At 40.6% G+C, this 24,021-nt stretch overlaps 1 protein-coding gene across 1 annotated transcript in view; it reads right to left on the bottom strand.

The window, feature by feature from the left end:
* The window catches only part of prdm6 (PR domain containing 6), a 195,734-nt gene that overhangs the window by 24,287 nt on the left and 147,426 nt on the right, over window positions 1–24,021 (bottom strand). Inside the window, exon 7 of the mRNA XM_073069490.1 lies at window positions 13,420–13,596. Within this exon, the coding sequence (XP_072925591.1) occupies window positions 13,420–13,596 (177 nt within the window). The remainder of the gene's footprint in view (window positions 1–13,419; window positions 13,597–24,021) is intronic.

Here is a 24,021-nt window from a genome sequence, read left to right as displayed (position 1 = left end):
AGTCATTTGTGTTTTTGAATGACTCGCTTCCAATCCACTCTGAAGTGAGTGCATATGAGAATGGGAGGCTCTTCCATAGATGGGCCAGAATGTTGCTAATGGGTCAGATGGATGGGAGGTATGTGCTCCTTCTGCTACTTATGCATTGTGTCTGTGTGCTCCTGATGCATGGCTTCAAGGTTTTTAACACCATCCTGAATGCTCCATCTCCACTTTGATCACCTGGGAATGGTGCACTTACTCCCTCAAACACTTAGATATCACTGGGGCTGTTGCAGCGGTTCAAAACAAATTTGAACACATTTCCAAATCTTTTTCTCTGCCAAGTAATCTCGTCGCTTGGCAGTGCTTGAAACAGAGTTGCATCATGGCCTGGTATAGAAACACTAATGCCCAGGAACAGAAAAGGTGGACACAGTCCAGTCCATCACAGGCAAAGCCCACCCTACCTTTGAATGCATTTACATAGAGCGCTACCACAAGAAAGCAGCATCCATCATCAAAGACACCACCATCCAGGCCATGTTCTCTTTCTGCTATTTCCATTGGGCAGAAGCCTTAGGCCCCACATCTGCAGGTTCAAGAACAGTTACAACCATCAGACTCCTGAACAGGCATGGATAACTTCAATCACCACTTCTCCAAACTGATTATACAGCTCACAGGCTCACTTTCAAGAACTCTTTACCACTCAGGTTCTCAGGATAATTTTTTATTTGCAGTTCGTCTTCTTTTGCACATTGGCTGTCAGTCTTTGACTATTTACATAGTTTTTCATAAATTCTGTTGTATTTCTTTTATTCTTGTAAATGCCTGCAAGAAAATTAATCCCAGGGGAGCATATGGTAACATATGCACTTCAATAGTAAGTTTATTTCGAACTTTGAACTTTGAATTTGGTGGATGCTATGCTGGCAATATTGGTGGCATGTTCCCAGTACCTTCAATGTCTGCTGCAGGTTGTCCAGGTCTCAGAAGGGTATAGGAGGACATGGGTCACTCAGCTTCTGTACTTCTTGAGGTTTGTGCCAGGTGTTAAAATATGCTTTTCTTCAATGTATCAAAGACTGTGCTGGCTTATTGAAGGTATTGGTGAATTTCTTCTTCAGGATTTTCCTTTGCCGAGATTTGGGAAGTGTTCCATGTTTTTAATGAGCCCTTATTGACAGAGGGCAGTGTGGTTTGTTGGGAATAGGATTTGCTTGCCAATATCCCAATCTCTTGAATGCCTCAGTGAATGAGTCAACAGTCCATAAGATCATGAGACCAAATGACATAGGAGCAGAATTGGGCCATTCAGCCCATCAATTCTGTTCCACCATTTCATCTTGGCTGATTAATTTTCCTTCTCAACCCCTTTCTCCTGCCTTCTCCCCGTAAGCTTTCGCACTCAAGCTAATCAAGAAGCTATCAACTTCCACCTTAAATACACCCAATATATTGGCTTTCAAAGTAGCCTGTAGCAATAAATTCCACAGATTCACCACCCTCCGGCTACAGAAATTCCTCCTGATCTCCATTCTAAAGGGATGGTCCTCTATTTGGAGGCTGTGCCCTTTGGTCCTAGACTCCCCTACTGTAGATAACATCCTCTCCACATCCAATCTATCTAGGCCTTTCAATTTTTGATAGGTTTCAATGAAATCCACCACCCATCTTAAATTCCAACAAGTACAGGCCCAGAGCCATCAAGCACTCCTCGTACAGTAACCCTTTCATTCCTGGAATCATTTTTATGAACCTCCTCTGAACCCTCTCCAGTTTTATCCTATCCCTTCTTAGATAAGACACCCACAACTGCTCACAATACCCCAAGTGTACTCACCAGTACTCCAGTACTCCTCACCAGTGCCTTATAAAGCCTCAGCATTTTATATACTAGTCTTCTTGAAATGAATGCTAACATTGTATTTCCCTTCCTCAGCATCCACTCAACCTGCAAGTTAACCTTTAGGGGATTCTGAATGATGACTTCCCAAGTTTTTTTACACCTCGAATTTTTGAATTTTCTCCCTGTTTAGATAATAGTCTACACTTTTATTCCTACTACTGAAGTGCATGGCATATACTTCCCAGCACTGTATTCCATCTGCCACTTCTTTGGCCATTCTCCTAATCTGTCTAAGACCTTTGCAATGTCCCTGCTTCCTCTGCACTACATACTCCTCCAACTATCTTCGTATTGTCCACAAACTTGGCCACAAAGCCATCAATTCCATTATCCAATCCATTGACATATAATATACAAAGAAGCGGTTCCAACACTGACCCTGTGGAACACCAGCAGCAACCAGAAAAGGCACCCTTCATTCCCACTCTTTGCCTCTCACCAATCAGGCCATCCTCTATCCATGCTATTGTCTTTCCTGTAACACCATGGGCTCCTATCTTGTTAAGCAGCCTTATGTCAGCACCTTGTCAAAGGCCTTCTGAAAATCCAAGTAAACAATATCCATTGATTCTCCTTTATCTATTCTGCATGTTAATAAAGTACATTTAGTATCAAAGCATGCATACACTATACAACCTTGAGATTCAGCGCATTACAGTCAGGCACAAAACAAAGGAACCCACAATGAGAAAGACTGTCAAACACCCTATGCACAGCGTGAGAGAAAAGAACTAGTTGTGCAAACAACCAGAGCAAGCAAATAACACTCAGAACTGCAGTATTATGAAAGACATGAAGCCAGACACCTCTACAGCTGGAGCCGAGTAAACATTGTGGGAGCATAGACAAGAAGCCAGGTATCACTGCAGTCTAGTGTAGAGCTGAGCAAACATCAAGGAGCAGCAATCAGAACTGGCCCTCGCCTCACTTCCAGTCCCAACACCCTGACCTTTTCAATCTAGCCCAGTGCTTCAATCCTCCAAACATCGCCACAACTTGGCCATACCCGACCTTTCTATTTTGGCCCAGAGCATAAATTGATCAGACATCAGATCTTTCCTTACTCTTGGGACTCTGCTTCTTCAGGCAAGATTTTCCATTAAGGAAACCATGCTGACTTTGGCCTATTTTACCACGTGCCTTCGGTTAGTTAGCCTGAGCTTGGCCTTCAGTTATGCACCAACACAAACATCAGCTGCACACTACAGCTCAACTGTACTGAGGCTGGAGTCACATCAGGGAAAGCGTGCAACTCATTGTAGGACAAGAGAAAGTAAGTAAAAGAATAACTATTCAATGATGACATGATAAAGGAAGCACCCTGAACTGCAACAAATGTGCAAGCTGAGGGAAAGTAACAATGAGGACAATAGGGAACCATCGGATTGGTGCAAAAAGTTGAGTCCGCATCAAATTAAAATATGGCCTCAGGCGGGTCATTGTTGAGGATGGGAGACAAGATGGTGAATCTCAGCAGCAGAAGTAAAAGAAAATCAGAGGATACTAATTATGGTTAAATTCAAACATTAAAAATGGCTGTGGGAGTTAGAGAGCAGTGGTATAATCAAAATACAGAGTAATTTCTATTAAGCCTTGATAAAAGTCCATGACACTAGCAATCCGTGTTCCCTGTACTCATCTCAGTTCCACTATCATCACGTTACAACTAAGAGGAATAAACAGAAAGAAAATACAACAAAAGGGTATAAGGAGCAATAGAATTTTTTAAAACAGAGGTGTATACATCATGGACTGAGAAGAGAGTCAATAATGTGTAGCTTACTGTGTTTTGCACCAATTAACATCCAGGAGTTAATTTAATAAATGTTATGGTTTTATTCCTGAAAGCCTCAAGATTTATACCATGTCTAAAGTAGTTATTTTTAAATTAGTACATGCTGAATTTGACTTTGATGTCAAAACATAGACCTTATTTCTCTTAAAATGTCAGCACTTCCAATTTGCATCCAGAAATTAAGAAATTTTAATGCACTTTTAAGATTAGCAATAAAAATAATTGTCACTTCTAGTGAGATTATACTGACTTTGCCACATCAAAGTTTCTGTTACATCACCATGCGTCCCTACAAATTACAGGAATTTGATGTTAAAAAATAAATAAACAGAGCCAACAGGGTCATTCGTAAGTAACGCTTTTAGATTAAAAGAAATCTATTTTCCATTCTGACCTGAAAACCTCTTCAATTAATTACAAAAATCTATCTACACAGTAACTTACGTAAAAATCAATCAGATTTGTTGAAGTGTTTCCATGAATCTTCTTAAGGTTTACAGTAGAGCATCAGCCAATGTGTGTGAAACATTAGTATTGGGAACAGTTAAGAGTGTGTTTGCTGAACTCCTTAAGAATCTACTTCTGGATTACATTCTGGGTACCATATCCAGTACTGGAAGATGCAGATAATAAATTTTGTGTATGCAGCTATATGACTCTACCTTATATTTGAAGCAAAGTGTCATTTAATATTTTTGTACAAATAAGGGTGAATGCTCAAGCCTTGGGGATGAATGTCAAGTCTTATAAATGTGAGCTTTATGCACCAAATTTTACAGCCCAACTAATAATGCACAGTCAACTCCTGGAAAAACTTTTGCTTTTACTGACTGCAGATGCAATTTGAAATAATTCTTACTTTTTTTGCTGGGCATGTAGTTGGGCAAGGAAATCATTTTATTTATTTACTTTGGAACTGATGCAGAATTATTACGTTTCAGATCCCAGTGTACCTTATCCGCAAGGTATGGGCAGCACAGTAGCGGTTACAGTGCAGGTGACCTGGGTTCAATTCTCGCTGCTGCAAGGACTTTGTACTGCAATGGTTTCCTCTGGGTGCTCCAGTTTCCTCCCGCATTCCAAAGGTGTACGGATTAGCAGGTTAATTGGCCACATGGTGTAATTGGGTGGTGTAGGCTCATTGGGCTTGAAGGGCCTGTAGCTCTCAATAAAAAATAATTTGTTCCATTGCTCTGATAGATTTAAGTTTTAAGGAAATCATATCCAAGTGGCCGCTCAGATTACTTCTAATATAATGTGCTTCTTTTCACCTTGCATTAGGCTACAATTTAAAGATGGCCAAAGAGTTTCACATGTACATCCATTGTAAAATTTTCCAACGTACTACGCCCATTTCAACTGGCAGGATAGTCCCAATGCCATTTGGAAAAGTAAGCTAACAACTTGGCCGACTAACATTCAGTATCACATTACATTCGGTAATTCACACACAACAGCACTTGAGCTTACATGATATGCTCTCCAAACTTTCAATATCTCAACTCTGCACGTAGAACAAGGCAGTAAATAACAAAAAGGAGAAGCCAAGTGTTCCAGGGTTCCGATGTTTCAGACGTGATAGAGGCAGAGGGACGAAGGGTGGGGGGGTGTGGCTTTGCTAGTCAGGGAAAATATTACAGCAGTGCTTTGGCAGGAAAGATTAGAGGGCTTGTCTACTGAGGTCATATGGGTGGAGCTGAGAAACAGGAAGGGTATGACCACATTAATAAGGTTGTATTATAGACCACCCAATAGTCAGCGAGAATTGGAGGAGCAAATCTGCAGAGAGATAACAGACAACTGCAGGAGACAGAAAGTTGTGATTGTAGGGGATTTTAATTTTCCACACATTGATTGGGACTCCCATTCTGTTAAAGGTCTAGATGGGTTGGAGTTTGTGAAATGTGTTCAGGAAAGTTTTCTAAATCAATATATAGATGTACCAACTAGGGAGGATGCAATATTAGATCTCCTATTAGGAAATGAGTTAGGACAGGTGATGGAAGTGTGTGCAGGGGAACACTTTGGCTCCAGTGATCATAACATCATTAGTTTCAACTCAATCATGGATAAAGATAGATCTAGTCCTCGGGTTGAAGTTCTAAACTGGAAAAAGGCCAAATTTGAAGAAACGAGAAAGGATCTAAAAAGTATAGATTGGGACAGGTTGTTCTCTGGCAAGGATGTGACTGGTAAGTGGGAGGGCTTCAAAGGAGAAATTTTGAGAGTGCCGAGTTTGTATGTTCCTGTCAGGGTTAAAGGCAAAATGAATAAATATAAGGAACCTTGGTTCTCGAGGGATATTGGAACTCTGATAAAGAAGAACAGAGAGATGTATAACATGTATAGGCAACAGGGAGGAAATAAGATGCTTGAAGAGTATAAAAAGAGTAAGAAAATACTTAAGAAAGAAATCAGGAGGGCTAAAAGAAGATGTGAGGTTGCTTTGGCAGTCAGGGTGAAGGATAATCCTAAGAGCTTCTACAGGTATGTTAGGAGCAAAAGGATAGTAAGGGATAAAATTGGTCCTCTTGAAGATCAGAGTGATCAGCAATGTATGGAACCAAAAGAAATGGGAGAGATATTAAATGGGTTTTTTGCATCTGTATTTACTAAGGAAACTGGAATGGAGTCTATGGAAACAAGGCAAACAAGTAGGGAGGTCATGGGACTTATACAGATTAAAGAGTAGGAGGTGCTTGCTGTCTTGAGGCAAATCAGAGTAGATAAATCCTCAGGACCTGACAGGGTATTCCCTCGGACCTTGAAGGAGACTAGTGTTGAAATTGCAGGGGCCCTGGCAGAAATATTTCAAATGTCAATATCCACGGGTCAGGTGCCGGAGGATTGGAGGATAGCTCATGTAGTTCTGTTGTTTAAAAAAGGCTCAAAAAGTAAGCTGGGAAATCATAGGCTGGTAAGTTTGACATCGGTAGTAGGTAAATTATTGGAAGGAATACTAAGAGATAGGATCTACAAGTATTTGGATAGACAGGGACTTATTAGAAAAAGTCAGCATGGCTTTGTGCATGGTAGGTCTTGCTTAACCAATCTATTAGAGTTTTTCGAGGAAGTTACCAAGAAAGTGGATGAAGAGAAGGCAGTTAATGTTTTATACATGGACTTCAGTAAGGCCTTTGACAAGATCCCACATGGGAGGTTAGTTAGGAAGATTCAGTCGCGAGGTATACATGAAGAGGTAGTAAATTGGATTAGACATTGACTCAATGGAAGAAGCCAGAGAGTGGTAGTGGAGGATTGCTACTCTGAGTAGCAATTACTAGCCTGTGACTAGTGGTGTGCCACAGGGATCAGTGCTGGGTCCATTTTTATTTGTCATCTATATCAATGATCTGGATGATAATGTGGCAAATTGGATCAGCAAATTTGCTGATGATACAAAGATTGAAGGTGTAGTGGGCAGTGAGGGTTTTCAAAGCTTGCAGAGGGATTTGGACCAGTTGGACGAATGGGCAGAAAAATGGCAGATGGAGTTTCATGCGGACAAGTGTGAGGTATTGCACTTCGGAAGGTCAAACCAAGGTAGAACATACAAGGTAAATGGTAGAACAGAGGGATCTGGGAGTACAGATACATAATTCCCTAAAAGTGGCGTCACAAGTAGATAGGGTTGTAAAGAGATCTTCTGGTACATTGGCCTTTATAAATCAAAGTACTGAGTATAAGAGTTGGAATGTTATGGTGAGGTTGTATAAGGCATTGGTGAGACTGAATTTGGAGAATTGTGTGCAGTTTTGGTCACCTAATTACAGGAAGAATATTAATAAGGTTGAAAGAGTGCAGAGAAGGTTTACAAGGATGTTGCCGGGACTTGAGAAACAGAGTTACAGAGAAAGGTTGAATAGGTTAGGACTTTATTCCCTGGAGTGTAGGAGAATGAGGGGTGATTTGATAGAGGTATATGAAATTATGATGGGTATCGATAGAGTGAATGCAAGCAGGCTTTTTTCACTGAAGCCAGGGGAGAAAAAAACCAGAGGTCATGGGTTAAGGGTGAAGGGGGAAAAGTTTAAAGGGAACATTAGGGGGGGCTTCTTCACACAGAGAGTGGTGGGAGTGTGGAACGAGCTGCCAGATGAAGTGGTGAATGCGGGTTCACTTTTGACATTTAAGAAAAACTTGGACAGGTACATGGATGAGAGGTGTATGGAGGGATATGGCCCGGGTGCAGGTCAGTGGGTCTAGGCAGAAAAATGGTTCGGCACAGCCAAGAAGGGCCAAAAGGCCTGTTCCTGTACTGTAATGTTCTATGGTTCTATGGTTCTAAATCAAGAGGAAGATTTTAGGCTTTAAGTTTGAATAGTCTGTGTATGGCATTAGAATCTTTGAGTCAATGAATCATACAACACAGAAAGAGGCCCTTCACCCCACCACCCACACGTACCATCAAGTACCCAAGAACACCATTCTCATTACCAGCCAAAGTAAAGAAGGCTATGTGTAACTTTTCCTTTGGTGATTCAAGTGCTTGTAAATTGTGGAAGTACTTGTTTCTAATGCCCTTACAGCAATATGATCCAAATTCCAACTACCATCTGGATTTTAAAAAATCCTCCTCAGATGCTCTTGAATGTTCTTATTTGAAGTGCATACTCTGTTTTAGTCTGTCTATACCCCTTATAATCTTGTGTACCTCTCTACCTCCTCACTCCACGGAGATCATCGTGGCCTGCCCAGTCTCTACTTGTTACTGAAATGCTCCATCCCAGGCAACAATAGAACATAGGACAGTACCGACCTGGACAGATCATTTGGCCCACAATGTTGTACCAATCAAGCCAATGTGTACTAAATATCCTCCTCCTGCGTATTATCCACATCCTTCCAATCCTTTTATATTCACGTGTCTATCTAAATTCCTCTTAAACTCCATCAAACTGCCTGCTTCCACTATTACTATTCCAGGTGTCTACCACTCCCGTGTAAATGAAAAACTTGTCTTTTACATTACCTTTAAACTTCCTCCTTCTAATCTTAAAAACATGTCTTCTGATGTTTTATATTTCTACCCTGGGTCAAAGATTCTCACTGTCTAACCTATCTATACCTCTCATAAGTTAAAAATAGATCCTATCAGGTCTCCCCTCAGACTCCCATCTGACCACGTCCCTACAAAGGATTGCAAAACCTGCTGAGAGCATTGGGGTCTCTCTTCCACCTATCAGAAATATTTATCAAGAGTATGCAGGACCCAGGCAGTGATGCAGCCAGTCAGGACTCTCTCAACTGTGCCCTTATAGAAAGTTCTTAGGATCTGGGGGCCCATACCAAACTTCTTCAACTCTCTGAGGTGAAAGGGGTGCCTTTTTCACCATACAGCCAGTATGTACAGACCATGTGATATCCTCAGTAATGTTTATGCCAAGGAACTTAAAGCTGTTCACCATCTCAACCCTAGATCCATTGATGTCAATAGGGGTCAGCCTGTCTCCATTCCTCCTGTAATCCACAACCAGCTCCTCTGTCTTTGCGACATTGAGGGAGAGGTTGTTTTCTTGACACCATTGTGTCAGGGTGATGACTTCTTCTCTGTAGGCTGCCTCATTTTTATTTGAGATTAGGCCAATCAATGTAGTGTCATCAGCAAATTTAATTAGCAGATTGGAGCTGTGGGTGGCGACAAAGTCATTAGTATCAGAGAGTAAAGGAGGGGGCTTAGTACACAGCCCTGTGGGGCACCTGTGTTGAGGGGCAGAGCTGAGGGAGCCCACTCTTACCACCTGTTGGCGATCTGACAAGAAGTCCAGGATCCAGCTACACAAGGCAGGGTGAAGATCCCTCCTGTCTATCCAACAATCTCTTTGATCTCCTACCATCAGGCAAGAGGTACCATAGCATTAGGACTGTTAGGGAGGGAAATAGCCTCTTCCCCCAGGCTGTGGGACGACTGAACTTCCTGCCATCACCTAGGTCCCACCACACATGAAGTGCCAGTAGCGTCATAAGGTATTCTTTTTAACTTGAGTCATAAATCCACCTTATTGATTTGTTAATGGTAATATTACTTTCTGTGTAGTGTGGTTATATGTACAGTGTCGTGCGCCTTGCTCGAGAGGAGAGTTCTCTCATTTGGCGGTATATATGTGTATGGTTGAATGACAATAAACTGAACTTGAACTGAGAGAAATCAACCCAATTTGGCAGATCTCCACTACAGAATGGAATTATGCATGAAGCAGGTGATGATGGGGCTGGAAGCCAACTCAAAACTCAGCACTGGTAACACACAATTTATGTTATTCTTCCTATTCACTGATTATTTCTCTAAATCAACCATGTATTTATGTATATAAAGTTTCCAGCTCACCAGACCATAGCCCACATCATTAGCTCATGGAGGTTTGAAGGGAGATTCTACTGCCTTTGAGCCAGCCGAACAATAACCTGGCACAGAACTTCGAAGCGTATGAAATGGAGAAGATTCACAAACACAGCTTTTAAGTTTGTGCTGTAGGAGACTTAAAACATAAGCAACAAATTTCTCAGACCAAGTTATTTGGACCTCAAACGTTTGCCCCAAAATCAGCGATCTAAACAGCATTCTTTCTCTGATCATGTATAAAATATTAATTCATTATTAGGTTGTATTAATTTCATTATCATAAAACTTCCACCCATTTTGATCAGTGTAGCCTGGCCTCAAATTTAACCAGAGCCAATTTGGGAAATGCAATGATCGAAAATGAACTAACAATGATTTCTGTCTGGTTTTCCAGCCCTTGCTTTCTAACTCTGAACTGGCACTCAAATCATGAAGAACAGAAAATTATCCTCACTGTAAAATTAAAATATTATGAGAAAATCCATAGTTCATGTGGAAATCCATAATTAGTTTAAAGGAGTGTACTTAACTATCGGATTGTCAATTCGTTTATGCTATTTAGAATGAGCAAAGGGAAGAGAAGTCCCTAAAATAAAACCCAAAGAAAATCCTTGTACGATTTAGTTTCCAGATTTACCCAGTGAGGGCTAGGAGATAAATCCAGATCCCTTAACCAACAATTCAAATATCAAACATTAATTGCCCAATAATAAAATCTAAAATTAGGCAATGCCAATCCACCTTCCTTCTTTGACTTCTGTAAATATCTTTTACCCAATCTAGGATTTTTATTCTGCCATATATATGAGGAAATTTTTGGGTTGAATCAGTTTGTTTTAGCAATTCCTATTGTATCCAATTTCTTTTTTCATCCCTCTATTATGGACCAAGCTTATTCAGCTTGGAAGACTAAAGGTATACTATGATTTTCTGATTTATTTTTGGATAATTGTTTTATGTCTTTTGAACAATTATCTAATAAATATAATTTGCCTGGATCTCATTTTTTTAGATATTTACAGATTAGGAATTTTTTAAACACTGTACTTCCTACCTTTCCAAATCTTGTTTCTTCGGGTATTTTGGAGAAATTGTTAGAACTAAATCCTTTTCAGAATGGTGTAATATCAAATGTTTACAATATAATTATGAAAATGCATTCAGAGGCCTTTTATAAGATTAAAAATGATTGGGAAAGAGAACTTAACCTTACTATCCCTATTGAGAATTGGGATAAAATTCTTCAATTAGTTAATTTATCCTCTATATGTGCTAAACATTCGTTGATACAGTTTAAAGTAGTGCACAGGGCTCATATGTCCAAGGATAAATTGGCTCGTTTTTATTCCCACATAAATCCTATATGTGACAGATGTCATTCTGAGATAGCTTCTTTAACTCGTATGTTTTGGTCATGTCCGCTTTTGAAAAAATATTGGAAAGACATTTTCGATATTATTTCCACGGTATTGAACATTGATTTACAACCTCATCCTATTACTGTAATCTTTGGTTTACCAATGATAGAGTCAATTCATTTATCTTCTTCTGCATCTCGGATGATTGCATTCCTTACATTAATGGCTAGAAGATCTATTTTGTTGAAATGGAAAGAAATTAATCCCCCTACCATATTTCATTGGTTTTCTCAAACTATGTTATGTCTAAATTTGGAAAAAATTCGAAGTGTCATATATGACCCTTCTATTAAATTTGAAAAGACTTGGAGGCCATTTATTCAATATTTTCACATGATGTAATTCGACCCTGTTCCAATCCTATTTGTTTTTCTGGGTTTGATTATATGTATGTTGAGAGGATCAGAGTTGGGGACACTGATGATTCTTTGTCTTTTTATAGATACTATAAACAGCCCATTTAAAAAAAATATTTTTTTCTTCCCTTTTTTCCTTTTTTTCTCTTTATTAGTTAGTGGTTAGTTTGTTGGATTAGTTTTTCTTAGGGCAATAATTTTTTTTACTCTTTTTCTCTTTTCTTTTTTGATAGTTGTATCATTCATGATTTGGGAAGACTTAACTATATTGTACTTATTGCTTGTGTATCCTCTTATGTTCATTTTAATTTTGTAATTTTGTAATCCCAATAACTATGTATTAATCTTATCATGTTGATATTAATAAAAAGATTGAAAAAGAAAGATTAAAGGAGCGTGTTCGTGAGGAGTCCTAGCTTCTGCTTGTAACTAACCAACTGTATTGTTTTCAGCAGGGTATAGCATTTCTGCAATTTTAAAAATAGCTTATGCTCAGAAGTTGGAGACTAGTGTTCAGATCTGCATGCTAAAATTTTCCAAATTAAATGAGCCACATTGCTCAGAATTTACAAGAATGCGGCACAGTGCCCACGGTGCCTGTTTTTGTCTACTGATGCATATCAGTGTGAGTTATTCTAAGTTTGCTGCAAAGCTAAAACTCTATTTTGAGCTGGCCAGCACTGCCCAACTCTGATTGGGGCAGAAAAGTAAGGCAAGTCCTGGCACAGAGTACATGGTCACTAGAGAGCCTTGAGCTCCAGTCAGACCTTTATCCTGACCTGCATTAGTAAAATAGTGAAGTATGAAAACTGGATAGATCAGTAGTGTTGATTAATTATTTCCTTAAGGGAAAAACTTTGTTTTATAAGAAAAAACATTACTGGAAAGAAAATATGGTACTTCTATTTTCAAACCGTGTGAACTTGTGTTCCATTATAATGACTCAGTTCCATTACTGTGGAATTAGGACTTCCACCATCTCTCAGCACACAGGAAAATAATGAACCTTTATCATTGCCTGGGAATAAATATGTTCTCACTGCTTCTAACAACAGCCTACATCATTCATCAGCAAACATGTGCACACAAACACCTCAGTGACTTAACAGATTACAATAAAACTAATTACAGAGGAATGAAGTGAACCCCTATATTATTCTTTGCAATTAGTAAAACAATAATTACATTTACTGGAAATAAATAAACTGAAGCAAAATATTTTCTCAAATACCTGACTTCTCTTTTCCAAATTTAGTGCAATTCTAAGGGTTTTTTTTTTGTAATTTATTTTTTTATTGAAGCTTATCATCAAACAAACATTTCCATAAGATGTATTTCAGACACTATTGGAGGGAGATACACAATGCCCTACAAGACATCTTTAAATGTGAAATACCCTTAGAGAGTAAGACCATATATCTTGGATATATACCTCAAGAATGTTTGAAAAGAGCTAAATATTTAATGAATATACTGTTGGTGGCTGGTAAAAAGACTCTTACTAGGAAATCTTAAAACAGGTTATCATGCCACCTGCTACACAAGCATTTTCAGGTGAAACTGCTGATATTTTGACTAAAAGCAGGTGATTGCATTCACTTGTTTTGATTACTTACTTAAATGGCTTCTCCCCTGTATGTGTCCGGATATGATTGTTCAGTGTTGTAGCTCCAGCAAAGGCACGTCCACAGTACCCACATTTAAAAGGTCTGTCACTAGAGTGAGTTACCACGTGATTCCTCAACTCCGAAGGCTGGGAGAAGGACTGTGAGCAATGTCCACATTGGTAAGGCCTGTAAGAAAACCAATCAATTTTCAATACTATTAAAGTCAGTGGCAACCCGTGCCATAAGTTCTGTTCAGATGCACAAATAAATAAGAGTGCTTTAATTTTATATTGAATAACATGGTATTTTCTATTAAAGTAGTTTTTTTGTTAGCAGAATTTCAGATGTTATTTTTCTTGAATTTGTCTCATTCATTTACTGGTTGTCCTTGATTTTTTTTTCATAATATTTTACAATCTCTTGGCATGGACTGAAATCATATTCTGTTGTTCGTGATCAAAATTAGACTTGTAGACTTCACTGTTAGCCTGTCATGTCTCTGGTTATCAAATCATGTATGTTAATCAGAGGTGAACTGCAAATAGCTGGGCTCTCCACATATATAAATGGAAAATCATAAATGGTAAATGAAATACTGCAAAGTCTAATACATTCCAAATGACATTCTGGCCACCCACTTCAACTCTGCCTCTCATTCCCATCTAGATATGTCCATACATGGCCTCCTCTACTGCCATGATGAGGCCAAACTCAGGTTGGAGGAGCAACACCTCATCTACCATCTGGGTAGCCTCCAGCCTGGTGGTATGAACATTGAATTCTCCAATTTCCGGTAATTCCCTCCCCCTCCCCCTCCCCCTTCCCCTATCCCAGGTCCCTCTCTGCCTCTCTCCCCTTTCAACTTTCTGCTTCTTTATCTCTACAGTTCTTTCATGCTTATCCCCTCCCCCTCCCCCCTTTATCTTTCCTCTGATTGGTTTTCCACCTGGCGCCTCTATGCCCTACCCCCTCCCCTATCTCTATTACTGGGCTTCGGCCCTCTCTTGCCCCCCATTCCTGATGAAGGGTCTCGGCCCGAAACGTTGGCTACTCTTTTCTCACGGATGCTGCCTGACCTGCTGAGTTCTTTCAGCGTCGTGTACGTATTCTAATAAGTGGCACTGCAGTTAGTTTTGAAATGGAAGTATGAATTTCCTTTGCAAATTTTTTTCAGGTTCGATCTTTTATTGGGATGAGCTTGGTGGTGGAGGAGGGGCAGAAGGAAACAGATCAGAGACTCACTCCTGAGAGGATTAGAAACTGGTGCCAGGCACTTTACTTCGCTGCTGCATTCAGCTTTTATTCTTTGGTTCACTTGTACCAAATTTGAGGACTTGATACCAGGTAGCTAAGGCCAAATGTCAACTAAATTTAACGTCTCCTAAGAAACCAAGTGTTTGTCTTAAGTTTCACTTCTTCACGTCGTCACTGGAGGGCAAGCTTACTCTGAAAACAACTCATAACATACTTGATGCTTTACAAAATTTCAAACATTATTTGTATAAATGCCACATCTGGTTTAAATATCTTCCAGTAATTCATACTAGTTTTATTCAAATTATGTAGCGTAGCTGGGGTGTTGTGATTAACTGTTGGATCCATCTTTTATTATTATTACAATGCCTTTGTATATTACAATTTACCTAAAAATATACTTCCAGCAATAAAGCAGTTCAGGTTGATGGAGTCTGAATGTAAATAGTCTGTGTATACTTTGGAGAACAAGCTCTTGTCACTCCACCATTAATCTTGTGATTTTAAATTTGCAGAAAACTGACAATTATTTGGTTGTAATGAAAACTGGTAATGTCTTTTAAGGAAGCCTCAGGCTCTCTGATAACGTTTGACAAATAATAAAGAGAAGCATAGTCTGATGCAAAGTTGAACACAGAACATAGAAAACCTACAGCACAATACAGGCCCTTCGGCCCACAAAGCTGTGCCAAATTTGTCCCTAACTCAGAAATACCTAGGCTTTACCCATAGCCCTTTTTTTCTAGGCCCCATGTAGCCATCAAGGATTCTCTTAAAAGACCCTATCGTTTCTGCCTCCACCACCACCGCCAGCAGCCCGTTCCACACACTCACCACTCTCTGCGTAAAAAAAAAAAAAAAAAAAAAAAAAAAAAAAAACTTACTCCTGACATCTCCTCTGTACCTTCTTCCAAGCACCTTAAAACTATGCCCTCTCACGCCAGCCATTTCAGTCCTGGGGAAAAGCCTTTGACTAACCACACAATCAATGCCTCTCATTATCTTGTACATCTCTATCAGGTCACCTCTCATCCTCCATCGCTCCAAGGAGAAAAGGCCAAGTTCACTCAACCTATTCTCATAAGGCATGCTCCCCAATCCAGACAACATCCTTGTAAATCTCCTCTGCTCCCTTTCTATGGTTTCCACATCTTTCCTGTAGTGAGGCGACCAGAATTGAGCACAGTACTCCAAGTGGGGTCTGACCAGGGTCCTATATAGCTGCAACATTACCTCTCGGCTTTTAAACTCAATCCCACGATTGATGAAGGCCAATGCACTATATGCCTTCTTAACCACAGAGTCAACCTGCATAGCAGTTTTGAGTGTCCTATGGGTTTGGACCCCGAAATCCCTCTGATCCTCCACACTGCCAAGAGTCTTACCATTAATGTTATATTCTGACATCATATTTGACCTACCAAAATGAACCACTTCACACTTTTCTGGGTTGAACTCTATCTGCCACTTCTCAGCCTAGTTTTGCATCCTATCAATGGCCCACTGTAACCTCTGACAGCCCTCCACACTATCCACAACACCCCCAACCTTTGCGTCATCAGAAAATTTACTAACCCATCCTTCCACTTCCTCATCCAGGTCATTTATAAAAATTACAAAAAGCAGGGGTCCCACAACAGATCTCTGAGGCACACCACTGGTCACCAACCTCCATGACCCGTCTACAATCACTCTTTGCCTTCTGTGGGCAAGCCAGTTCTGGATCTACAAAGCAATGTCCCCTTAGATCCCATGCCTCCTATTTTCTCAATAAGCCTTGTATGGGGTACCTTATCAAGTGTCTTGCTGAAATCCATATATACTACACCTATGGCTCTACCTTCATCAATGTGTTTAGTCACATCCTCAAAAAATTCAATCAGGCTCGTAAGTTTGGATGTCTTCAGAAAACTGGAGATGCATTTCAACTTTGCTTACTTTTGCTTAACAGATTTCTACAAGTCATATTATTGCAGGCCTGAGGAGTGACTTGATGGCACTCCAATTTACCTACCCTCACAACCACCCAGCGCAGATGCCATTTCATTGGCTCTCCACTCAACTCTGGAACATTTGGATAGCAAAGATGCACATATCAGGATGCTCAGCATTGACTACGGCTCAGCATTCAACACTATCATCATCTCAAAACCAATCAATAAACTCCAAGATCTAGATCCCAGTACCTCCTTGTGCAACTGGATCTTCAATTTCCCCACTAGCAGACCCCAGTCAGCTGAGATTGTCAACAACATCTCCTCTATAATCACCATCAACATAAGGGCACCACAAGGCAGTGTGCATAGTCCCCTGCTCTACTCACTTTGTACTTATATCCATGAGGCTATGTACAGCTCCAATGCCATATTTAAGTTTGCTGACACCACCACTGTTGACTGAAACAAAGGTAGTGATGAATCAGCATAGAGGAGGGATATTGAAATGCTGGCTGAGTGATGCCACAACAACAACCTCTCATTCAATGTCAGCAAGGCCAAGGAGTTGATTATTGACCTCAGGAACAGGAAACCAGAGGTCTATGAGCCAGTCCTCATCAGAGGATCAGATTTGGAGAGGGTCAGATATTTTAAATGTCTTGTTAACATCATTTTGGAGATTCTTTCCTGAGTCTGGCATGTAACCTTAGAAAGAAGGCACAGCAGTGCCTGTAATCTCTTAGAAGCTTGCGCAGATTCAGCATTTCATCTAAAACTTCTACAAACTATAGATGCGCAATGAAAGGTATATTGACATATCATGGCCTGCTATGGGAACACCAATGCCCTTGAATGAAAATGCCTCCAAAAAGTAGTGGATATAGCCCAGTCTTCACAGGTAAAGCCCCTCCCACCATTGAGTGCTGTCGCAAGAAAGCAGCATCCATCATCATCCCTCAGAATCCAAGCCACGCTCTGATCTTGCTGCTGCCATCAGGAAGGAGGTGCTGGAGCATCAAGTCCCACATCACCAGGTTCAGGAACATGTAGCATCCTCCATTCATCGGGCTCATGAACCAGAGGGGATAACCTCACTCACTGAACTGAATTCACAACTTATGGACTCTCTTTTAAGGACTCTACAATTAATGTTCTCGATATTGATTGCTTATTTATTTATTTATTTATTTATTTATTTTAGTATTTGCAGAGTTTGCTGTCTTTTGCACTTTGATTGTTTGTCTATCTCTGACATGTGTGGTCTATCGGTTCTATTGTGCTTCTTTGTACCTACTGTGAATGCCTGCAAGAAAATGAATAACAGGGTAGTGTATGATGACATATACTGTATGTGCTGTGATAATAAATTTATTTAGAACTTTGAACTTAAGGCCTGAATGTCATTCAGCATTCGGAAGTCAGGCAGCTTCACACCTACACTTAACTGTTTTGACTTCAAAGGATACCAAAGAATGCCCTAGGTTGCAAACACGAGGAAATCTGCAGATGCTGGAAATTCAAGCAACACACACAAAATGCTGGTGGAACGCAGCAGGCCAGGCAGCATCTATAAGGAGAAGCACTGTTGACGTTTCGGGCCGAGATCCTTCGTCAGGACTAACTGAAAGGAAAGACAGCAAGAGATTTGAAAGCAGTGGGGGGAGGGGGAAATGTGAAATGATAGGAGAAGACCGGAGGGGGTGGGGTGAAGCTGAGAGCTGGAAAGGTGATTGGCAACAAGGATACAGAGCTGGAGAAAGGAAAGGATCATGGGACGGGAGGCCTAGAGAGAAAGAAAGGGGGAGGGGAGCACCAGAGGGAGATGGAGAACAGGCAGAGTGATGGGCAAAAAGAGAGAAAAATAAAGGAGGAGGGGGAAAAAACTAAATTTATCAGGGATGGGGTAAGAAGGGGAGGAGGGGCATTAATGGAAGTTAGAAAAGTCAATGTTCATGCCATCAGGTTGGAGGCTACTTAGAGGGAATGTAAGGTGTTGTTCCTCCAACCTGAGTGTGGCTTCATCTTGACAGTAGAGGAGGCCATGGATAGACATATCAGAATGGGAATGGGACGTGGAATTAAAATGTGTGGCCACTGGGAGATCCTGCTTTCTCTGGCGGATAGAGCGTAGGTGTTCAGTGAAACGGCCTCCCAGTCTGCATCGGGTCTCACCAATATATAAAAGGCCACACCGGGAGCACCGGATGCAGTATACCACACCAACCTACTCACAGGTGAAGTGTCGCCTCACCTGGAAGGACTGTCTGGGGGCCCTGAATGGTGGTGAGGGAGGAAGTGTAAGGGCAGGTGTAGCACTTGTTCCGTTTACAAGGATAAGTGCCAGGAGGGAGATTGGTGGAAAGGGATGGGGGGGGACGAGTGGACAAGGGAGTCGCGTAGGGAGCGATCCCTGCGGAAAGCAGAAAGGGGGGGGGGAGGGAAAGATGTGCTTGGTGGTGGGATCCCGTTGGAGGTGGCGGAAGTTACCGAGAATTATACGTTGGACCCGGAGGCCGGTGGGGTGGTAGGTGAGGACAAGTGGAACCCTTTCCCGAGTGGGGTGGTGGGCGGATGGGGTGAGGGCAGATGTGCAGGAAATGGGAGAGATGCGTTTGAGAGCAGAGTTGGTGGTGGAAGAAGGGAAGCCCCTTTGTTTAAAAAAGGAAGACATCTCCTTCATCCTGGAATGAAAAGCCTCATCCTGAGAGCAGATGCGGCAGAGACGGAGGAATTGCGAGAAGGGGATAGCATTTTTGTAAGAGACAGGGTGGGAAGAGGAATAGTCCAGGTAGCTGTGAGAGTCTGTAGGCTTATAGTAGATATCAGTAGATAAGCCGTCTCCAGAGATGGAGACAGAAAGATCAAGAAAGGGGAGGGAGGTGTCAGAAATGGACCAGGTAAATTTGAAATAGGCTTGGAACATGGACTGTTCCACAAAGCCAACAAAAAGGCAGGCATAACTGGGACCCATGCAGGTGCCCATGGCTACACCTTTGGTTTGGAGGAAGTGGGAGGAGCCAAAGGAGAAATTATTGAGAGTAAGAACTAATTCCGCTAGACGGAGGAGAGTGGTGGTAGAGGGGAATTGGTTAGGACTAGAATCCAAAAAGAAGCGGAGAGCTTTGAGACCTTCCTGGTGGGGGATGGAGGTATATAGGGACTGGACGTCCATGGTGAAAATAAGGCGGTGGGGGCCAGGGAACTTCAAATCATTAAAAAAATTCAAAGTGTGAGAAGTGTCACGAACATAGATGGGAAAGGATTGAACAAGGGGGGATAAAACAGTGTCAAGGTGTGCAGAAATGAGTTCAGTGGGGCAGGAGCAAGCTGAGACAATGGGTCTACCTGGACAGGCAGGTTTGTGGATCTTGGGTAGGAGGTAGAAATGGGAAGTACGGGGTGTGGGAACTATGAGCTTAGTGGCAGTGGATGGGAAATCCCCAGAGCTGATAAGGTTGGTGATGGTATAGGAGACAGTGGCCTGGTGCTCCTTAGTGGGGTCATGATCAAGGGGTAAATAAGAGGAGGTATCAGAGAGTTGTCACTGTGGCTCAGCCAGGTAGAGGTCAGTACGCCAGACTACAACAGCTCTTGCCTTATCAGTGGGTTTTATAGTGAGATTGGGATTGGTGCGGAGGGAGCGGAGAGCACAGCATTTGGAAGGAGTAACATTGGAATTGGAACACAATGTGGTGAAATTGAGACGGTTGCTGTCTCGTCGGCAATTAGCAATAAAGAGATCCAGAGCAGGCAGAAGACCAGAACGGGGTGTCCATGAAGAGGAGGAGGGTTGAAGATGGGAGAAGGGGTCATCAGTGGGGGTAGGAGAGTCCTTGCCCAAGAAGTAAGCTCGGAGACGGAGCCGGCGGAAGAAGAGTTCAGCGTCATGGCGTACGCTGAACTCGCTGAGGTGTGGGCGAAGGGGGACAAAAGTGAGGTCCTTACTGAGGACAGAGTGCTCTGCCTCAGAGAGTTGAAGATTGCAAGCCTACTTCAGTGATAGCAGTATTATCCACAACAATTAAATGTAAATCCCTACCATTGTAATCCTTAATCATACTTTCTCATGGTCCAGTGCCAGAGTAGAAACTTCACTTATTTTAGTGGCACCAACTTCATGTTTTCATCACTATATAACATAAGAAAATAATTTCAAGCATGTAAAACATAGAGGATTGGTCTGAAATGCCTACAGAAATGTTCAGCATATCTAACTTTGAATCTGTCGTACTATCATACTATCAATGAGACCATGAAAAAGTTCCATGTTATATAAGGCAAGTTAAGTATTCTCTATACTGTATATCAGCACACTAGTTAGACCATTACTTCAAACTTGAATTACCACTGGTACAGACAATGATCCATAACCTCATCTTGTTGGAATTATCACTAAATGTTCTCAGCATGAAGTAACACGGTCAAGTCTGCCAAATATATTAAAAATACATTGAGGATACTGTGCTACCACATTTGTCAATTTCACTACAAGTTGCTTTATGCTAAATAATGGATCAATAGTAGAAAATTTATAATTAACATCTGTGATTTCATTCTAATATGTTTGTATTATAATTCCTTATGTTTTCATCTGTAAATACACTACCAATGATGTGGTTTATAACAGACATGAAATTAAATATGTTTTTTTATTATTTTTCCTCATAATTTGCTTCAGTTGGCCAATATACACATTTTTGTAACTCTTAGGTAGGTAGAGTTACACTGGCTCATCTCCATTGCTACAGACCCCTGTGCCATGGGCTTGTTCTTTTTAAAGAGAAACAAAAACATTCTGGAGGGAGACTGTCAGAGTCTCCAGAGAAATAAGGTAAGTAGATAAATATGATCATTAATACCTTTTCTCTGAGGGATCTCCGATATCCATAAAGGTTCAGGAAAAGGATTAGGAGTAACACATAGAAATCCAGGAGCAACATCGCTTACCAAAGTTTCTGGTATTGCTATTATAGTATGGCTGACCGTTATGAAAAATAACAACTCACATGGAAATTGAGAAAGACAGACAAATACAGACATGGATAACCTGAAAAAATGAACATCATTTATTCCAGGAGGGAATATCTAGTTCAGCTAAATCTCGCCCACACTTCAAAGCCATAAATATCTGGTATTGACAAACATTCAGACCATCTTTATCCCCACTGGAATCCAAGGTATCAGGCAACATTTATCTTCCATATATATGTTAAAAGGATTATTTTGTTAAATCTCAAATAAATTATGCCAGACAGATACAGCTAATCATTTTAAGACTCTTATTTTATTCAACTAGCATTATTTTTGTCTAAAGACACCAGATTTGCCCTTTGCTTCTTCGTAAGTCCTGAAATGAATTACTACTGCCATTGTTTATGAATATGATAAAAGAGCATGTATTCAATAGTAATACTGTAATCAGAATGGTCTCTCAGAAAATTAGAATTTTCCAGTTTCAAATTTTGAATAGACATCAGTTCAAAAGATTTTATATAAAGTTATTTTATATAAATGTGAAATTAAGGAAGAAATATTTTATTGACAGCTGTCTATGGTACAGTTAAATTCATTCTTCAGTGTAAATAATAAAGAAAGTTTTCCTGGTGCATGATCAATGAAGGTGCACCCGAACTAATTAACTTTTACAGGAAGGTAGGCTCCTTAAAGATGTAATTATTTCAGATTCACCGAAACAATCCCTTTAATGCATTGTATGATTGGCAGCAATATTCCTCAATGGTATTGAGTAGTTTTTTCCTCCTGACAGACTCAGTGAATTGATGATTGAACAAGCATTCAAAAAGAGACTGCTAAGCAAAATTCACAATTCATTACCTGCTGGCAGTTAATTAGATCGGTATAGTGATTTGCACATTAGGAATATACAAACACAGATACGTAGGCTATTTAGCACTTTGAATTTGTCCCTAGCAATTAGGCAACAGCATAATGGTGCAGAGCTCTGGACATTTTGAACAAAGACTTGAGTCTGAAAACAGCCCAGGCAGTTGGGGAATTTAAATTCAAATAATTAAATAAACCCAGCACCAGCAATGATGACTATGAGTTATTGGATTGTGATTAAAATAAAACATTTGATTCACTAAAGTCATTCATGGCAGAACAACAATTGACCTGGCATTTCATCTATTGAAAGTTTATTGATACGAAACATAACCTCTGTTTCTCTCTCCATAACCACCAGAGATTCTGCAGGTGTTGTAAATCCAGAGTAACACACACACAAAATGCTGGAGGAACTCAAAAGGTCAGGCAGCATCTATGGAGAGGAATAAAGAGCCGATGTTTCGGGCTGAGACCCTTCTGATCAATGACAATAATGCCAATAAACCTGAATTTGAACGCCGACTCTTTATTCCTCTCCGCAGATGCTGCCTTCTCTCTCTACAGATGCTACCTGAGTATTTTCAGATTTTCTTGCTTCAGGTTCTGTATGACTGAAAGATCATAACCATATGGTACACCAACAGGTTCTTTGCTGACCACCTTGTCTGATCATACTAATCTCATTTACCATAATTTTGTCCATAGTCTGATTAGCCCTGGCATGTCTTCTTGATAAAATGCTCCTTAAATTATGTGAGAGTACCAGTCTTCATCTCCCACACAAGCATGCATTCCAAATTCTCATCTCTAGATAGAGAATAATTTGTCCTTAGGTCCTCTCTAAACCCTTTACTCCTCACTTTAAACGTGTACCCTCTGTTCTTAGACATGATGCCATGGGGAAAGGTTTTGTATGATCTACCCTGTCTATGCCCGTTATAATTTTCTACATTCTGTCAATGAGCACTTCAGCTTCCTATGCTCCAAAAACAAATAAACCAGCCTATTCAGTATCTCCTTCTAACTTAAACATTCAATCCCAGGCAACCTCTTCTCTGAATCCTCTCCAATGCAATCACAGCTTTTATACAGTGTAGTGACCAGGGATGACACAATATTCCAGCTTTGGCCTAACCATGTGTTATAAAGTTGTTCCAATACCTCCCTGCTCCAATATCCTATGCCCTCGCATATGTAAGGCACCATCCCAAGTGCCTTCTTCAACCCTCCAATCTGCCTGTATGTCATCTTCAAAGATATTTGTTCCTCAATACTCTCTAGAACTCTACCGTTCATTGAATATGTCCTTCCGTTATTAAATCCCCCAAAATTCATCACCTCCCATTTCCCAGGATTAAATTCTAAAGGTTGCTTCTTGTCCAATTTACCAGCTGATACCTACAGTATCATTCTGCAGCCTGAATGCCTTCCTCACTATGAACACCACCAACAATTGTTGGTTCACAATTATCAGAATAATCTGCAAATTTATCAGTGCTGTATTCACACCAAAGTATCCATTATAAACCATAAGATTCTCTTCACCCATCCCTTTGGTTTATTGCATGTAATA

This window comes from Hemitrygon akajei, chromosome 2, assembly GCF_048418815.1.
Source record: "Hemitrygon akajei chromosome 2, sHemAka1.3, whole genome shotgun sequence".
Classification (NCBI taxonomy): Eukaryota; Metazoa; Chordata; class Chondrichthyes; order Myliobatiformes; family Dasyatidae; genus Hemitrygon; species Hemitrygon akajei.
The sequence above is the reverse complement of the archived record's forward strand: the minus strand, read 5'-3'. Positions and strand labels throughout refer to the sequence as shown.